The sequence below is a fragment of the Glycine max genome, chromosome 19, assembly GCF_000004515.6.
Source record: "Glycine max cultivar Williams 82 chromosome 19, Glycine_max_v4.0, whole genome shotgun sequence".
Lineage (NCBI taxonomy): Eukaryota > Viridiplantae > Streptophyta > Magnoliopsida > Fabales > Fabaceae > Glycine > Glycine max.
The window spans coordinates 39,242,552-39,262,309 of record NC_038255.2 but is presented as its reverse complement, the minus strand read 5'-3'; the positions used below and the strand labels follow the sequence as shown (position 1 = coordinate 39,262,309).

The following is a 19,758-nucleotide window of genomic DNA, read 5'->3' as shown; positions in this document are numbered from 1 at the left end:
TCTATTTATAAACCCATTGTGCCCCGAGAAAAAGAAAAGAAAAGAAAAGAAACAGATAATGCAATGGTCAAGCTAGCTTTACGTATATTTGCAGATTTCTAAGTACATGCCGCGAACATTGCAATGCAGCACACTGCTAGTGAACTTTTTCACCGCCACAAGACATTGATTTGATATATTGCTAAAGATTTAATGGCCGTGCAAGACAGCAAGAGAATGTAAGTTTTCCAAAAGGGATCGAATCATTTTTAATAAGTTTTCTTCTCTTTACTTGTTTTAAAAAATTGATTCATATCAAAAATTGTATTTTTTTTGTTACTTAATAATGCATAAATAACTTCATTCATTTTTAAAATAAGCATATTATTCATCCAACACGTTTTTATAATGTTTTTTTTATTTCTTTTTATCATATTTTATTTCACATCTTTCTTTCTTTCCCTCTTAATTATCTCTCTTTATTATAAAATTTCTGCATAGATATAGTTTTTCTTTTAAAAATATAAAAAAAAGTAAGTAGTAGAATTGTAAAATCTTTTCAATGAGTCAGATTCATATCTACATCAATTTATAATTATTGGAAAATATTCAAGTCTCACATCGGTTCTAGAGTGCAGTTTATATATATGTTGGACAACTTCACTTAATACCAATTGATTTTGAAATGAAATCTAATATGATATCAGAGTTTGTTCTGATCCTGGACCTCGTCTTCGCTTCCGTTGCGACCACCTATCATTTGTTGTTCACGCACCAAGTCCAAGAAGTATTGTGCGTGAGAGAGTGTATTGAAAAATCTAACAATAATATTGTTGTATTGATAATGGTGTCCAACTAAAGTCGTCTCTCAATAATTTAAATTGTAACATTTGTTATGAATTTGAGAAATATTATTAATAATTTTATAATATATTTCTTTTAATACACTTTTTTATCCGTCAAAATTTATTTAAAACTATAAAATTATGAGTAAAATTTATTAAAAAAAATGAGATCTGAACGCATTTTTTTTATTTGCAACAATTTTTAAAAGTTAATAGTAAAAAAATATTAGAAAGAAGTTGTCATGCATGTGTTACTAGCTAGCATTTGGTTGTCAATTAAATACTACTATAGATTGACCCACAAGTGGTCAAGTAATTTTTTCTTTAAATAAGGTGTTGAGCTGAAAGAGCTTTCTGCTCTTCATAAATGGACCCATCCCTTTAGATTTAGATATGTCGACTGAAATTTTAGATATGGAGAATCTCGAACAAAAGAAAAAAAAAAAAACCTTCAGAATAGTTAATTTCACCCATTCATTATTCAAAAAATGGATGAAATTTCCTAACCATGTATGTGTAGGAGCTTGGCACAAGGAATGAAGTATATACATGTACACCTATGGCTTAATTAAGGATATATAGATTAATAGATTATCGGTAAAGTAGTATCACAACTCAGACCTTTTACTAAGTTTCTTTTTGACATTCTCAACTTCTCAAATCTTGACCAAACCAACTATTATTAGATAAATTACCAGATAGTTAATAAGCTGCACTTGCAAGCGATAAAATATAACATATTAATTAGATATTTATCTATATATAGAATCATTTGTATGAGCTGAGTTAATAAACAAAATTGACAACAAACTTCAAAACACAGTACAATCTCTGCACTGACATATCTGAAGCCCCGGGCAAGACTCAATTCTTCGTCAGTTTTTTGTTTTCTTTTGGTGCGAACAAATATATTCCCTCCCTTTAAATGACCAGAGAAATTATGCACTCAAATTAATTAAAAAGCCTATTTACCAGAACTACCTTCTGAGTTCTGATTCTTTGTAATAAGCTTGCTCTCTTTCTCCGACCGGTCACAACACCTTTTTTCCTTTTTCTCCCCCCAAAAGCAAGATTTGGGAACCCAACACAACACATTATTCTTCCAGTTCCGGGGACCGAAAGCCCAGTCCAATATTTACAACCCCTTGTCATTTCACTGTCACACACATAAGCAACTATTGTTGTAATTATTTTCATGGTTTAATATAGTTGATAGATAATTTTATTTTCTAATAAGCCTGTTTGAATATAAAACTAAAAAAGTGTTTTTGACTACCGAATAAAATTTTATATTTTCAATGGAGAATTCTCAAAAGTACTTCGATCCAAATAGGCTTAAGAGTTTGATTCCTATGATTTATTTATATTGAAAAAAATCTATTAAAAAAAGTTAATCTTTGAAATGAATCTTATTATCTAATTAAAGAATTAATTAGTCCTTGACATTTGAGTGAGAAATATCTTGTTCACCCAAAAAGCTAGTACTGTCTGTAACTAATACCTCAACATCCATTACAGCAACAAACCCGAGCAAGAGTCCAACCCAAAACACACTTCCCAACAACCATTCCATCTTTTCCCACCCAGTTCCTTCTTTAGAATCAGTGTAAGCTCAGTAAAAGGAAAAACAAACCACATACAATCACAAATACAACACACACATCAGAGAAAGAAAGTGCATGAAAGAGAAAACGAATATGCCATTTTCTACAGCTTGGAAACTCACAGAAGCATTGCTTTTACAGAACAGACAGAGACTCCTTTCCCCCGCTGTCAAAAGCCACAACTTGCACAGCACGTAATTAAACAAAACTCCATTCCCTTCCCCATTACCCTCCAGCAAGATTCTCACCCCTCCTGTTTCTCCTACTTACATGCAACTCCAAGTTCACATGCAAAGATTCCAAACATCACACAAACCCTAGCTACCTAACTAACGCACTCACTCACTACCATAAGAACAATCTAAACAAATGTAAGAGAAAATAAGCTATGCAATAATCATGTAAAACAGTTTTACACTCTCATTCAATCACAAATAATTACGTCTAATAAGTTTGTTTAACTTTAAAATAATACTCATAATAATTTTTGATTGATTGAGAGAGTAAAAATTGATTTATGATTAGTTGAGAGTGCAAAAATGTTTATATTTGAACTGATAATGCATAGTCCTTAAACTCATGATCTGTCTTAATTTCTTTTTACATTACAAAAAACCTGCAAACACATAAACCATTTCGAATTAACCAACAATATTAGGAGTGATACTAGTAAGGCATGCATTTGCATGTGTAGCTATGGAAACAGTATCCGGTTCAAGACATCAGTCTTCGGTCTAAGCCACGGCGTCGTTTCGACCTGTCGCCGGAACTGGATCGGTCCAGAATGGACCTGAGCGAGTTCTGAAGGAAATGGATGGATTCAATGCTGTGTTCTTTGTCAGCAGCGACCACGAGAACGTTGCGTGTTCTTCCTCCGAGAGTGGCCATTTCTGCTTTGAGGGTTTTGAGGTGAAGCGAATTGAGGATTTCTATGAGGTCGGGGATGAGGTCGGAGCGGTCCTCGCAGCACAGCGAGGCCTTGAAGATGAGCCTTCCGTCGCCGCCACCGGAGGCGTAGTCGCCTCCGGTGGTGGAGAGCACCGTGATCTCGTCGGTCTCCGACGGAACGGTTTCAAGCTCGGTAATCTCCGAGGTTTGCTGCTTCAACTCCTTCACCCGCTGGACAACCTTCGCCAGAAGCGAAGCCTTGTCTGTCTGAAACCAAAAATAAAACAACAACCATGTGAAATTAATACTACTATATATTGTAATATAATGTATGGTATTATTAATATAACTTATCTTTGTAAAAGCAAACTCACTTTCCCAAATTCAATTATGCGTGAATGTCTTTACCAATCAAGCTGGGGGTTTCTTTATGGAAACATGAAATGAATACGAATCCGAATCTCGTTTAAAACTTTGGATTTTATGAGTTATTCCTAGAAATTAATCTAGCTAGCTCATTCTGCTGTATGTACATATTCCATGACAATTAAAGTCTATAGTCAACTAGAAGACACACATTTAACTTTGTTGGTCAAAAAGTATGCAACCTTTGAGATCAAAAGAAGGAATCACTCTTTTTCATTCAAAAACAACTGGCTAGTAAGAAAAGGAGACAATTGCTCAAAACCAAAGTAAGAATTAATTAATAATGAAACAAATATTGCACACATACATATGCATGAGTGTGCAACTTTGTACTTTTTTATTTCAATCTAGGATACTTAAATTCCTAACTTAGAATTACATATGTTACAATTAAATTCTTAACTATAATAATTATAAGAGATAAAGTTATCTAACAATTAGGTCCTCATGTGTGTATACCTTGGAATTACAAGGGAGAAGAGTGCGAAGGTGGTCGAGGTGGGAGTTGATTCTCTCCCTCCTTCTCTTCTCAGCCTCCTTGTGGTTCTTCATGGCAGCAAGGGCTCTATCATGGTGGGAGGGTGTTTCGGTAATTTGGGAGAGGTGGAAGGGGTAGTAATTAGTATTATTGGAGGAATTAGTAGAGAGGGGGTGGTGCATGGTGTGAGTGTGAGGTGCAGCATGGAAGAAGGGGGTGTTGGTGGTGGTGGTGGTGGTGGTGGTGTTGGGAAGGAATTGGAGGAGGTGAGAGTTGTCCATGGCAAAGTGGTGCATGATGATAGGGTAGGTGTGAGGGGGGGAGGCTAATAAGAAGGAAACCTAAGGGGGACTGAAAGAGTGTGGTACAGTTTCAGTTTTTGTGGTCATGAACGTGAAGTGATGCTTATGATTGTGCTTTTTGACTGACCCAAAAACCATTCCACTGTGCATACTCAAATCAAATCCTTCTCCTTCCTACTTCCTATTACTGCCTTTCGGTGCCCATTTCCTTTTTTTTGCAATTAAACTATTGTTTTCGAAAATTAGAATACAGTTATTTATTGTATAACTAGTTGTATGTATGTGATTATTGGCTGGGTTCTCCCTCTCTCCCTTTTCTTAATGAAAAACTTAGGGAGAGGAAATAGTGCCTTAATGATATGTACTTATTTAACCTTTCAATTTGCAAGCATTAAAAAGAAAAAAAAAACTTTTTAATTTACAAGAAAAAATTAATAATATTTGATTTATACGTCATGAAATGAATAATGTTTAGTTAGGGACATATTATCCTAATTCATCTACTAATTAATCATTATATGTCACTTAGTGAGTCATGATTTCTCATAAGATACTTACAAAAGAAGTTTGATTTTTTTTTTAATTATTATTAGTAAGTATTGAATTTAAGTATAAAAAATTTATAACAACTCATTGTTGGACTAAAAGGTGTTTGAAAGATATTGTTTGGTGGAGCTCGTCTAGTTGCAAGAGGAACATCTAGTCCTCTTAATTAGTTGTTAGATGATTTAGATAACAAATTATGTTTTGCAATCTTTTTTTTTTTTTTGTAACGTTAGTTTTTACTCTACATATGGGAGTTAAAATGATTCCTTGAAAGTTTTTCTGACCCATTCATTGTATCATGTTTTCGTGAGTAATAACATACACGTATGTTACTCTCTTCTTTTCCTTTCATAATTTTCTTCCTTATATTCTCGGTTTTAATCACAACACATATGCATTACTCAATTAATTGCGCTTTATAGAAAAATATATATTAAAAAAGTTAATTTCTTAAACAAAATTTAGCAACCGAATAAATTAGTCTTTGATCCAGTCGAAAATACCTACCCACCCACAAAAAAAACCTGGAAAACATTTTAATATCAATTGTCTTGTACATAAATGATAAAATCTGTCTTTGATTATATTGATATGGTAATCACTTTACTTCTCTGACTCCCGTCCCACCCTCTTCTCCAGTTTACACGTGTCTGTGACTCTGTAGGGTCCACTTTAAACGATCCATACATTTTGTATTCACACACGAAAATAAATATTCTTGTATTCAAGTTTAAAATAACATTTGAATTTTGTATTTATTTCAGTCTCATTTATATTAAATAAGTAAAAGTTATTTGATGTTTATATTCATATTTATGTAAAAATTAAAATTTATTTAAAAGTAATGAAAACTTCACTAGTTAATGACGCAACTTTAATGTTCACATAAGGCCTGAAAGGTAAAATATACAATTGTAAATTAAGATCTAAGATTATTTCTGTAAAAAAAAAATCTAAGGTTATTTTTACTTAATTTAATATTAATAATTTATATATTATATATTACAAATATTTATTTTTTATAAATTTTAGTTACACTAAAAACATATTTATCTTGTATATAACACACGTTAAGTACTAGATATGAAGAAAAAAAATAGTTAAGGGAAGTTTTGTCGTCGTTCATTATCTTACTCAACTCTAACTCAAATAAAGTGAGTTAAAAACAAATATTTCTATGATTCAGGTTTGCACAACTTTCTGGTACTCACCATTGAAGGTTAAACACAAATATATTTAATATATGATTTAATTAAAAATATATAAAAATAATTTATTACTTATAAAAAAAATAAAAGGTAAAGTGGGTTCGCTGCCGTAGGTTTTCACTGTCCCCAACAAGAATAATATTTGGATTGAATTTTCCATCTTTATCTCTCCTAAATATGACTTGACCTTGGTGAGGGTGTGAAGCAGGAGAACCAAACTCGTTCTCGACCCATCTTATTGTCATTTCTAAAAGCATGGAGTAATAGTCTCTTTTAACACACTTTTTATTATCAATTAAAATTTATTATTAAAAAACACAAAAATATAGAAACTGGAAAAAGCTCATTAGGTATTGAGATCCATAATTCATCATGAATCCTAATAAATATAAGTTAATAAATGAAGAATATGTTTGAAAGGATATGTTAAGAAATAAAAATCTGATAGTTTCGAATTGTGTATATTCCAATCTCATCTCGTCTATATCAAGGATGGTCAACTTTTATCTCTATATAGACCATTTTTCTACCAAAGAATGGCAATGACATAGAAGCATCAAAGATTTCTCAATATCATAATGAAATATCGCAGGAACAATTAATTATCCACATATATCCGTACAGCTCCACAACCCTAGCTTCTTACTGTTATTGGATGCCATTAGCTTACATTGTTGTCCCTTAATCTCTATTTAACCCCCAGGCTTAATGGGTTTCATTTCCCTAAAATAAATTGAAGCTTTGGAAGAAAAAAAAAAGAGAGTTTAAAATCAGTTTTGGTTAAAAAAAAATATTTTCAAAACTGCTTAAATAAAAAAACAGTTTTGAAAATGATTTTGAACAGTTTAGAATTAAAATTGGACATCTAAAAATGCTGGATTTAAATTCTGTTCTCGTTTAAGAATTAGTTTTAAAATTGATTGTTAATTAAAACTATTTTTTATAAAATCAATATACTTTAAACTTGGTTTGATTAAAATCAATTTACTTTTGAAAAAATAACGTGATTTGACTTTAAAGTTCAATTCAAATAATTAGCTCTAAAAATATATTTCATTCGCTTTTTCATAAATTCAAATTAAATCCCATCCACTTCATGCTACCAGTTGCCAAAATCAGAAGTTTGTCTTCTAGGACAGTTCTTCTGCATTGACTATTATATTTAAATAGGAAAAAATATTTAGACACCTAAATACTTTTTACAGATAGAGATAGAGAAAGAAAGAAAAAAGATAGAAAAATATAAGTATGGTAAGTAATATGATATGATAGGAAAAAAAGATAATAAAAAGAAATGAAATATATTAGTGGAATGTTTAATTCAAAACAAAAGTGTTCAAATATTATTATCTTTTCTAATATTTATACTTGGACATCCAAAATTTTATTCAACACCTTGAAATAAAGAGAAAAAATAAATAAAAGTATAAGTATGATAAATGATATTATAATAAGTTATAAGAAAAAAGAAATATAAAAATAAAAATTAATGATCAACTTTCCAAATATCATTCCTATGCATTACATGCCATGCAACAAGGAGATGTATCTCAGAGTCTGATGATAGAGCGTTTTCCACTCTGGGGTCTGATTTTTCAAAAACAATGTAACATTCAAAATTTTCATTTGCTTATTATATGACAAGCATAAGTGTTACATATTTGGCCTCCTTATTTTTTAACTCTAAATTAACAGCAAATACTTTCTAATTTTTCACTTTACATGTTTTTTTACTTCAGAGAAATTTAATCCTTCTACCATTAAATTAACTTTTTACAGTCAATTTCAAACGCTGCATTCTCTCATTATTATAGGATATTTTCAAAGCCTTAATCCTTTTTTTTTCTAGAGTTAATCGTCATCTATTTGCTTGAATACACTCATAAGTCATGATATGTCACTATACCGCTTATGTTGAGGAGTGAAGGGAAAAACAATATAACATTTATATAAAAAAAAAATTCAAACCAAATAATAATGTTTTTAGTCATTGATGCTTTTTAATTTATTGATATGTATACACGCAGTATGGAGCATGTTCAAATAAGAAGAAGAAAAACCCTTAAAATATAATGGATTTTTTTATTTTTCTCGTAATTGATTAGGGGTATTTATTTATTTTGAATTGCATGTACAAATTATTAAAAGCAAAATCCCTAGTGAATCAAGATATTTTTGGAGACCCTCCACGTTTTTTCTTTTTGGTAGAAAGAGACCCTCCACTGACAATGGATGATTGTAATGCCATTTTAGCCTTTTAGGGTCCATATTCCCATATTGGCTGGTGGGCTTGTAATCCATTGACGACCCTGTTCTTGTGCCTCATATTTGGGAAAGAGCCATATTAAAGACCTTAAAATACAGTGAAAAAACATTATCATTAGCATTAGAAGTTTATATTACAAATTTACAAATTGCACCTATAATCTAATTTATTAAGTCAATTTTTTTAATTACATTAACCGTTCTTTTAGTTCAAGTTAATCACTTAATTTTCGTTACATAGATCAAACGAAGGGGAGAGGGGGAGAGGAGCTGCACAGGTAGTTTAGGCTTTTTAATTCGAGCAATCTATATACCATATAGATAAGTGATTACAAATGAAACACTTATATCTAATTTTTTTAAAGGCCACTTATTGAACATCACATTTTGATTAAAATCTTAGGGGGTGTTTGGTTTGGTTATTTTATGTTTTCATTTTTACTGAAAACAGAAAATGGTGATGAAAATGTATTTGATTGGATTTCTGAAAACATTTTCAGTGAAAATGAAAATAGGAAACAACCAGAAAATAAAAAAAATAAATTATCATTTTTAGTGTTTTCAGTTGAGAACAGAAACCTCATTTCGGATAAAATGAAATTATAGTGATGTAATTTTAAACAAATTTAAAAATGCAAAAAGATAAGAAGTTAATATATCATAAATTTTCAGTATTTTTATTTCATGAAAACAGAAAACAAGAAGTCAAATCAAACATGTTTTTAGAATTCTAATCTTTTAAAAATGAAAACAGTTTTCAGAAAATAAAATAGAAAATAAAAATGTAAATCAAACACATCCTTAAAGATTTAATTTTTGGGATTTTCTTCTTATTTGTATGATGCACAATTTTTTTAATTTTATTCCATGTGAAGCTTTTTTAACCAAAATTTGATATAACCATAAATGGAGCAAACAAATTAGTTAAACAAATATGGGTTATAAAATTAGCTTTGTCTTTCTAAGAGTGAAGCTCTTTTTTCAAACAAAGATAAACTTTGAGCATTCTTTTTGTAGAGAGAGAAGACACGAACAAACAAAGGGCAAGTTTTCAAACTCGCCATCCCAAAATCCCATTGCATCCATCCCCTTACCCTTTGACCAAATTGAAAAAGAAAAAAAAAAGTCCATAAACACGACCCTTTATGTCCACAAGTGAGAGGGGATCCAACTCACTAGACGAACATTTTGAAAAATTGAATTCATAAGATATTTATATAAAATAAGTCATACATATAGTTTTCTTTTAAAACAAAATATTTTCTTAATTATTCCATGATTCGAAAAGTGAATTCTCTAAAATACAATCATATGCTAAAATAGAGATCTTTTGTGACATTTTATTCAAACACGTGAATCTTGAAATCAACCCAGAATTCAAACCCTAACCCACCTCCATAAAAATGTGTAGGTTTAATACTTAAATTACTTTCTGGAACTACATCATAAATTTTTAAAATAACAAACCAAAATTAAAAAATATTTATAATACATGCTATCTGAACAAATTATATTAATCCAACTGTAATTATTCAAATGAAAATTCTCATAGTTTACTAGTATTATTTTAAAAATTATATTATATTTTTTATCAATAAATATTTGTTGTTAATGAGAGATTAGAACCCATGAATTGATGCCCTCTGTTTCTTCTCCCTTCCACATCAAATCAATTTTATAATATCTAAAATATATTAGTATATTATATTAAACGTAGTAAAGTATAAATTATTTTTTCTCCTCCAAATTAGATGTTTGTTTTTGTCTAAATTATAAGTGTTTTTTTATTAGAAACAATTCTGCAAAACTTCAAATTAAAGTGGAACAACTCTAATAACTGATTGATGCATGATAGTTCTCCAAAAAGTTGAGTTAATTCAAAATGTGCCATGGTGGTGCAAGTCTAATTAATTTCGTGCCACATAGAATCCTGAGTACCGATAGACTTAGGTACATTAGTCGGTCAAATCCACGAGATTCGACGGTGCCTCTGTGTGTGTTTTTTAAGCTTTTTCCACTCGTTGCAGAGAAATTATTTCACACAGTAACCAAATTGTGTTCCTTTATAAACTGTTCGTACGTTCAAATTAAAGTTACTCTTGAATTTTCAAGAACCTAAAACTTTTCGGTTCTGTCCAATCATCAATGCATTTCATTATTGTTCATAAATCATAATCCATCTCTCTTTTGTCAACATTGTGAACTTGAGATGATCTACTCCACTTAAGCTCTAAACCAATTATTTACACTTTGATAGCAACATTTTCATTAGTGTCTGCCTCATTATCGTTTACTTTCATTCTTGATTATTTTAATACCAAAACATGCGTCTTCTTTTCACCGGTATATATGTATGCACGTACTGTATAATTTATTTTATAAAAACTTATATTATCTTTTTATAACTCAATTTTTTTTTTATATTTCTCTCTATACGTCATTTATTTATTGTATATTTTTTCTTTCTTCTCTTCATCATTGTGTTTTTTTAACAAAAAATTAAGTAAATTGGATTCACCCAGGTCATAGGCGTGAAAGCTTAATAAGTACTTATATAAATATTTATAAATTTAAATTAAACTTATATTCTTATGAGATATGAGTGTATGGATCTATTTTTTATTAATTGGATCAATATTTATCGTATTAAAAAGTTATATATGCATATGAATTTTGTGCAATAAATAAAGAGATAACATCCAAGAAGAGATTATATGAAGTAAAATGATTGATATGATGAAAAAGTTATTATAAAACAATGTTATATGAATTTATTTCATAAATTTTCTCTTTGGAACCTTATTTCTTATATGTTTCTTCATGGTCTTTACATTATACTAGTTTCCCCTTTGACTTTACAGCTCCTTCCAAGCATTTTCTAATCACTAGAATAGCATTGGCTGGTTGTGCTTCATCCAACATGCCAATCAATCAGTTCCACCTATCATTCAACAAAGTAACTTCATTACAAACAAAACATTAATTATGAATAGGAGGAAAAAAAGGGCCTAATATAAATCTGAGTATTGATTTTAAGTGGCACACGCATGTGCTGCACATTCTCTGAAACATCACTAAAATATGAGGAAAATAAAACTGGTTTCATCATTATATTCACAGGCTTGTAATAGTTTATTGAGTTTTTCTCACTTGAGCTAATCAAAAGAGAGGGCAAAAAAGTTAATGGCCCTTTTATATAACCTGCACGACAGACAATACCTGCTTTGATTGAGATTGGTGTCATACACACATAAAAGCACTTTTTAGTTAATCACTTTCAGCTATCATTGACTAAATTTAGGGGCGTGGAGAGGAATTACACAATTGAATATTGCTGTTCTCACACCATCTCATTCACATATATATGTTATGATCCTTGTGACTTGGTTCATGAATTCAGATTTCTTTAACAGAAAATGCGGCCTTTCAGAAGGACTGAAATGATTCAACATCATGAAAGTGGCTTTAGTGAGATGTAGGTATTATTACTGAAGAGCAAAGTTGAGGCAGTAGCAGAAGACCATAAAGAATTTTGGGGCATGTAGGTTCATGAAATTAAACGGCACGGATATTATTATATAGAAAAAGTTGAGCACAAATTTAAAGACTTTTCAGCATAAACTTTTTTAAATTATGGGATGTTAAACTGCAAGTACATATTTAACTAGACTATGATTATTGTTGCAGAAATATAATATTGATTTGATGGTTGGAAAGGAAAATTTAAGGGTGAAAAGACATGGAGTAACACTGTAACAGATAGAAGTTACATATTTGAATTCTTCTAATTAAATTTGTAATAAAATTAATATTTATTGATAAAAAAATTTTGAAGTAATGTATGGATTCTTCTAACGTGGCTTTTTTTTTTTTAATAAATTCAATTTGATGATATATGTTTGATTTCCCTTGAAATATATTAGCACATTTATATTTGGTCTAAAACTAAATTTTAGTTTAAAGAAACATCAAGTTTGCTTTCGAAAGTTCGATTAAACTTATGTTTATAATCTTTAATCCAAATCCAAACATTTATGTGTTCAAATATGATTTAGGTGTCAATCAAGAAGCTATTCGTTGTTACTTATACGATAATAACCATTTTGGTGTGATTTTTCCATCCATACAATATTTACGAAACACACTATAAGATATTTTAATATATAGTTTAACTAATTTAACATACTCAATAATTTAACAGTGATCAATCACAACTCAATTTGCATCCACTTCATAAATCAGCTAGTAGGAATAGTTCTATTTTAACTTGTAATCTTAATTCAGATGATATTAAACTGAACATAAAAAAAGTTTATGTCTCTTAATAATTCAATCTAACTCTCGAGTTTGAACGGGATGAGTCAAGCCAAAATTTTAGGACTTTTAATAATTCAATCTAATTCAAGTTTGAACATCAAGTATAACTATTTCTTTTTTTCTTTTAATTTTACTCTTTTTGACATGAACCATAGTATAGATATTAGGCCTCATCACTTTCATGAGGTTTGTTAATGTGTGTTTATGGATAACAATATTATGAAATATTAAATATATACGGTATGAGTATCCGATTAGATTGAATATTTAGTAGTATCATTTATTATGTCTTTAAAATATTGAAGCATAAAACATGATTCTTATATGTATTTGGTACTTGGTCTAGTCGAATGCCTAAGTAATTTTGTCACCTTGACACTATAGGTGATCCTTATAGAAGTACTTAAGTACTTGACTTGTTCAAATACTTGAATACTTCCTTCACCTTGACACCAAAGCTAATTCCTATAAAAGTACTTGGGTATTTGGTCTGGCTGAATACCTAAATATTTCATTCACCTTAACTCCAAAGGTAATCCTTATAGAAGTACTTAGGTACTCGATCTAACCGAATACCTTAATACTTTCCTCACCTTAACATCGAAGGTAATCCCTATAAAAACACTCGGGTACTCGGCCTAGTCAGATACTTGAGCACTCTCGCATTATCACCAAAGAATGTCTTAATAACCACCATTAGAGGTTTGTCTTAGCCTTTAATAGCTACAAGAATATAAGGTAAGACACTTTATTTTCATTTAATACTCTCATTTATTATTTTTGATTGAGACCTTATGTGAGCGTTAAAGTGTCTTTTGCAAATATCACATCTCCCCAGTCGGATACTATATTATAAAAAGAGATCCTCAAGAAGAAGACATAAGGAAGAAAGTTATTTATCTACTCTCGTGTAGGTACAAAATATATGTAAGTGACTTCATTTTCAAAAAATGGGTGTGTGTATTTTTTTTTCCTTGTGTCAAAGACAAATGGATGTTCTTCAACCCACTGTGTAGATTAATTTTGCTCATAATACATGATTGTCGCTCACTCAAGAAAATTTTAATTTTGCTCGTAGTACATGATTGTCACTGACTCAAAAAAATTTTGCATTGAACATGATGGAGTCTTACACCATTGTATCAATCTTTTATGTTAAAGTGGGTGTGTATATCGATATACTGAAAAAAAAATGTAAAATATAAATTAACAATCACGTTAATTCAAAAAAAAAAATTAAAAAATTGTGGCTTAAGTTATAATATAAACATATATTTTATGGACCAAAATGATACTAAGAACTAGGGATTTATTTGACATTTCAATAACTTGTTTCCCATTGTTTTTAGTTTCATGGACTAATGTGATGGTACCTTTCAGTTGTTGAGAGTAAAGTAAATATTTACTTAAATGTCTTCAATTCTTCACTTTTCAATTGCGCTTACGAAGGTGGGCCTTTTCCCCCTTAGAAACTACTGTCCTAAATTGAGGTTATATATTACAAAAATAACTCATAAAACCGTCAAATATAAGAAAACCACAATATGTTATATTTGTATGATTTTGTTATATTTGACAAATTCATGATGTTGTTTCAATTATGCAGAATCATTTGGTTAAAAATATTTTCTGCTGACTGTTTTTTTTTTTTTTGCTGGCGTCGTATATGGGTTGGTACCCCTTGTTCCTTCGTCTATGAAAACCCTTTTCTGGCTGATTAAATTTTAAACAAGTTGCATTAAAAAGTAAAACCGAAATTTACCTTCTAAATGAAGGCCTACATAAAATTTACTTCTAATAAAATACGCTAAATTAATTTTTCTACATTTTTTGAGAATTTTTAAATATTATAATTAAATTCCTAAACTTTTAAATCATTTATAATTCAATCCTTTAACATTTTCATTAAAATTTCGTAAATCTAATCAAGTTTTTAACAATAGTTTAAAGATTAGATTGCTAGTCTTTTTTAAAACAAATTATTTGATTGTTTGTTTGATTATTCAGTTAGTTTTTAAATCGTTTTAAATTTTTTAATTAGGTTTGTTTGATTTTTTTAAAAGCTAATTTGTAATAACACTAACATATTTTGATTTTATTTTGAAAACTTAGAAATACTAATTTTTAAAATAGTTTTTTTCAAAGCATAAAATAGTTTTAAAAAATAAATCAAATATGTCGCAAGTCCTTGCATTTAACAGAACTTTAATAGAAATGTGATTATAGACCCGATTAAACATAATTTATAATCATGGGGCTTAATTACAAACTTTTAAGTATAGGAAACTTTTCAAAAATCTCTAAAATATATGCTAAAAATCCGTTGAACATATATTATGTAAACTTACAGCTGTTTACAGGTTACGATAGTGTTATTTGTGTATTTATTATTTTAGTTAATAAACTTATAAACATTAAATCAACCGTAGCAAATAATGTACAATTCAGTCTAGCTCTAACTATTATATCAGGATGTATCCATTTGTAGCAAATAAATAAAGACGCACTTAAAATGGTAAAATCCTTAAAGAGAGGAAAGGTGTATATCGCATTAATCATTAGCACAGCTTTGGACCCTTTTTGGAAATAATTCCACAACGTTTCCAGAAAGGCAAAAATAATCCATCTTTCAGTACTCCCTCCCCTCTTGTTATAAATGTCCTCTATAAACACTTATGATCCATAACACATGATTTTGCAAAATTTAAGAAACATTTTTCATATCACCCACCGAAGATTATTGAACTTTTTCTAATTTCCTTATAACAAGTTTTTTATAAAATGAATGCATCAAACTATGATTGGATTAAAAGGAGCCCGTAAGACACACAAACAAGAATCCAGTAAGAGTATTTATGAAGGGATCACTAAACCATATTGCAATAAGTGCAAAAAGTTGATAAAGGTATCCATTTTTTTTCAAGTAAAGATGACCCTATCAGGGTGCAGAAGCATGTGATGTGCTATGCCTATGCATACCAATCTTTAGCAAGCTTGTGATTTGCAGCTAGGCTTTAAGTAGTATAGTAGCAATTGCAAACAACAGGACCATAATAGCAACCTTAGCCATAGCCCTGCACTAGCTTCAATTTCCAACATTACTCAATAAATTAAAACTAAATATATGTCGATGACAACTTGTGTCATTCAAAAAGATGTTAAATGCTTTAAAAAAAAAAAAAAAAAACAGCACCAAAGAGACAAGCCAGCAAAAGTTCCTGTTTGGTTTGCCACTTTTTTTGCCCTAGAAAAACCACTTGTGTTTGTTGATATATATTCTTATACTTTGCATAGGATAGAGATTGAGATTCCCGATCGGCCTCATGCTCTTTTTGGCCTATAAAAAGTAGAAGTACTTGTGAAAAGAAAGAGAAAGGTGTCGACAACTACAAACAAGCTTCACTTTCTCTTCTTTTTTTCCATTAAACGAAGCAAAATATAAGAGAGTGGGGTTCACAGTAAAAAAAGGCTAAAACCACCAAAATAAAAGTTTCCTAGTAGCTAGCTATAGCCCTAAAATATACTACTATCTCCTTGCTTCCATTTCAACTCTCACCATTGTTTTTGTGTTTGGAGATTAATTACAAGGTCACACTCCCCCCCTCTCACTAACTTCATTTCGAAATTCTACCATTGTTAGAAGATGCCAAAAAAATTAACCTATAAATATAACAAAAGGGTAGTTTGATCCACACTGCAATTAGTCTTTTTTTTTAATCTTCATGACTTGATTCCTTTTTCGCTTCCTCAACATGCTTCAAAGCCCAAGCAAAATGTAGTAAACTAGCGTAATAGGAAGAGCAATTAGCATCCCAAATATAACCCTGCCACAAAATAAACACGTTAGAAGGAACATGATAATTCACTATATGGAAATTTCCTATAACCAGTCCATTTTCTATGATAAAATAGCAAAAGCAAATGAAGAATAGAGGAATACAAACCCGGTGCTTAGTATGTCAGGATGAACGTTGTATTCCTTAGCAAACACAAAAGGGACAATCCCTTGAGGCAGAGCAGCCTAAAAATACATACAATAAATATACATCAAAATAACTATCAAGTGATAAAACTACAAAAATAACTAGAGGTAAAATTACATAAAAGGAAAAAATGTTTTGAGACCCTTTTTACCTGTACAATAGCAATGTGCAATAGAACTCCCCTGAGCCCTACAACGATTGAAGCAACAGCCATGACTGCAGGACCAGTAAGAAAACGAACTGCCATAGCAAAGGAAGCAACCGAGTTTCCACATGCAATAATCTTTGGCTGCAATGCCATGAATAACCCTACAAAAGCCACCAAGGAATCCAAAATCTTAAGACCTTAACATAACCAAACAAGACAATAAAGCCAAACTACTCAATCTATTTTATTAAATATACCAAGGCTAAACATTGCCATCCCAAGACCAGCATCAGATAAAATTGATATCGATTTAGCAACAATTGCTGGCATAACAACATTCCACCTGCAACACAACACAAAAACATTAACACCTTGTACATACCTAAAACCATTGAACTAACAAATAGGAAACATTGATTGCATACTTGAATGAGATCAAAGACCAAGTGAGACCAAAGAGGCTGGAGTATGTGTTGGGGTTCCTAATCAGCTTCCTCCAAACCATGATCAAAATGAGCCTTGTCATAACACTTGTGGGTGGCATGGAAGTAGGTTTGGATTCACCTTGTGCTTTGGGGTGAAGCTCAGCCGTGGAACTCGAACCAAGCTTTGAAAGCACTGGCCCTTCCTTGTCAACCCCATTAGCAATGGTTCTGTTCCCGAAGCTAAACTCATCGTGACCAAACTCATCATAATCTGACCAACAACGTGGAAAACAAAACACTCCCAATCAAAACAAGAGAAAATGATAAGTTACCAACAAAACATCACCATTATTGGATCCAGAAAAGACCATATAGTAGCAACAAAACTATTGTAATCGAGAAAAGACAACACGAGGAAATTCCAAGTCAGTCCAAACAAACCCCACTCCTACTTTAACACATACAACAATCTTTAAAGAGACAAAAAAAAACACTCGCAACAAAACTAGGAAAGTCACATTTGAACAAGATTACAGGCCAGTTTAGTACAGTCAAAAGAAAACAAATATCACGTTCATCAAAATTATAAACTTCCCCATAACTTTCACATCGCAAACGTGTGATTTTTTTAGTTTCTTTAACAGGTTTTTAAAGCACACCCAAATAGAAAAAAATTAAAAATTGAATTGAAAATAAATGAAAGTTTTATACTTTATAATTTTAAAAGGTCAAATTTTCTCTTGTCCCAATCAAACAGAGAAACACATCATTATTTGTATTTTCTTACCCTTTTAACTAAACATCAAACAAGTCCACACACTTTGAATAAACATAAACATCAAACAAATAAACAACTTGTGTTTGAAAAAAAAAAAAAGTCAAAAAGGGATGAAAAGGCAAAACCTTTCTGGTGAGCCACCCCACAAACGGGAAGCTGGTCACTCCCGTAATCCCCACCACCTCTAAAGGCATGGATACCACCCTCCGACACCGGCGAAGCACTGGAACTCCACACGAACATGTGCAGATCCTTCCCTCCTCCACCACCACCACCACCACTCTCACCACCCTTCTTCTTCGCCACCGGAGAAAAAATCCCCGCATTCGCAGGCCCAGGGTACCCACCATTCACCCTCATACCCCCACCACTCTCCTCATCAAACCCCCCGAAATTACTCTGCCTCGGACTCACACTCACGTTGTTGTTCCTCCCACCACCACCATTCACAATGGAGTAAAAATCCGTGTGGTTAAAACTCGAGCCTCTGGGCGTGGGGTTCCTGGAGCTCTGCAGCGAGTAAATCTCCGCATTGGTCAAGTTGGAAGGCCTCGGAGTCAACGACACCGAGTTCAGGCCACCGTGCGAGCGCCTAGAAAAAATCTCCGACCGCGAACTCGCCGACTTTCTCACCGTGACGTGAAGCTTCCCATCATCACCAACCTCCGCCTCCGTCTGAAGCGGCTCCTTCCCATCCAACGAAATAATATCCGAATCAACCTTGAAGGAGATAATCGAACCCGCTGTATCAGGAAACTGCTCCACTATTAAAAGCCTCGCACCCCTATACTCGAAAAGAAACAACATAAGGGTATACCAGATGATACACTGAAGCACCACAATCTGAACCATTAGTGTTCCCGAGTCATCACCGTACATGCCCTTCAGCAACGGGATACCCATCACCAAGGTGTTGGGGAGAGTTGAGAGAGAGAAGAGTGTTATGGACCATTCAAGTGAGCCTCTTGAGCTTGTTCTGGACCACACCAAGAGCACTGCGAGGACTATGGCTTTTTGGAGTGTGTCCGCGGCGATGAACTTGTAGTTCATGGCGTAGGGGTTGTTGGTGGAGATGAAGTGGAAGGAGAGGAGGGGCACTGCGAAGAGTGCCACGAACCGGTTTATTCCCGAGCATTGGTCCGGGGTGAAGATCTTCCACCACTTCACGGAGCCGTAGGCGAGGATCATCGCCACGTAGAGCGGCACCACCGCTGTCAGAACGTGGTACAAGTCCAACAACGTTATCATTGTCGTGTCTCTTTCCGAATAATATAATAAGGTTTGAGGTTATTGAGAAAAGATAAACGGTGGCCGGAGATAGAAGAGAAGGGTTTAGTTTAAGGCATTATGAAGGGCGTAGACAAAGGAGTAAAAGCTGGGGGCTTTTCTCAAGCTTTTATAACTCTTTTCTGCTGCTGCAAAGACAGAATAAACCTTCTCGTGCTTTTACTTACCAATACTATTAGCACTACTTTCTATTTTCTTTTTATAATGGGGTAAATAGTAGCTTCTTAAAAATAAAAAATTTAAATTGAATATGTATAAAAATATGATACATTTTTTCTT

At 31.8% G+C, this 19,758-nt stretch overlaps 2 protein-coding genes across 2 annotated transcripts; both read right to left on the bottom strand.

The window, feature by feature from the left end:
• Positions 1-2,500: 2,500 nt before the first annotated feature.
• On the bottom strand, positions 2,501-4,682 carry LOC100802566 (transcription factor bHLH106). Its single transcript, XM_003554067.5, has 2 exons — positions 4,202-4,682; positions 2,501-3,583 (listed from the first exon to the last, which is right to left on the bottom strand). The coding sequence occupies exons 1-2, from the start codon at positions 4,514-4,516 to the stop codon at positions 3,143-3,145; spliced, it is 756 nt and encodes a 251-aa protein (XP_003554115.1). The 5' UTR covers positions 4,517-4,682; the 3' UTR covers positions 2,501-3,142.
• An 11,933-nt stretch (positions 4,683-16,615) lies between these two features.
• LOC100802041 (auxin efflux transporter family protein) lies at positions 16,616-19,542 on the bottom strand. The gene is made up of 6 exons (NM_001398401.1): positions 18,318-19,542; positions 17,415-17,685; positions 17,247-17,332; positions 16,993-17,150; positions 16,803-16,879; positions 16,616-16,682 (listed from the first exon to the last, which is right to left on the bottom strand). The coding sequence occupies exons 1-6, from the start codon at positions 19,438-19,440 to the stop codon at positions 16,616-16,618; spliced, it is 1,782 nt and encodes a 593-aa protein (NP_001385330.1). The 5' UTR covers positions 19,441-19,542.
• Between the last annotated feature and the right edge of the window lie 216 nt (positions 19,543-19,758).

Coding starts and splice junctions, on each gene's coding strand:
- LOC100802566 (XM_003554067.5), bottom strand. CDS start 4,516: ATGCACCACTTTGCCATGGACAACTCTCACCTCCTCCAATTCCTTCCC. Junction 3,584..4,201: donor TTCTCCCTTGTAATTCCAAG/GTATACACACAT, acceptor TTTTGGTTTCAG/ACAGACAAGGCTTCGCTTCT.
- LOC100802041 (NM_001398401.1), bottom strand. CDS start 19,440: ATGATAACGTTGTTGGACTTGTACCACGTTCTGACAGCGGTGGTGCCG. Junction 17,151..17,246: donor GATGGCAATGTTTAGCCTTG/GTATATTTAATA, acceptor TGGCTTTTGTAG/GGTTATTCATGGCATTGCAG. Junction 16,880..16,992: donor TGCACATTGCTATTGTACAG/GTAAAAAGGGTC, acceptor ATGTATTTTTAG/GCTGCTCTGCCTCAAGGGAT.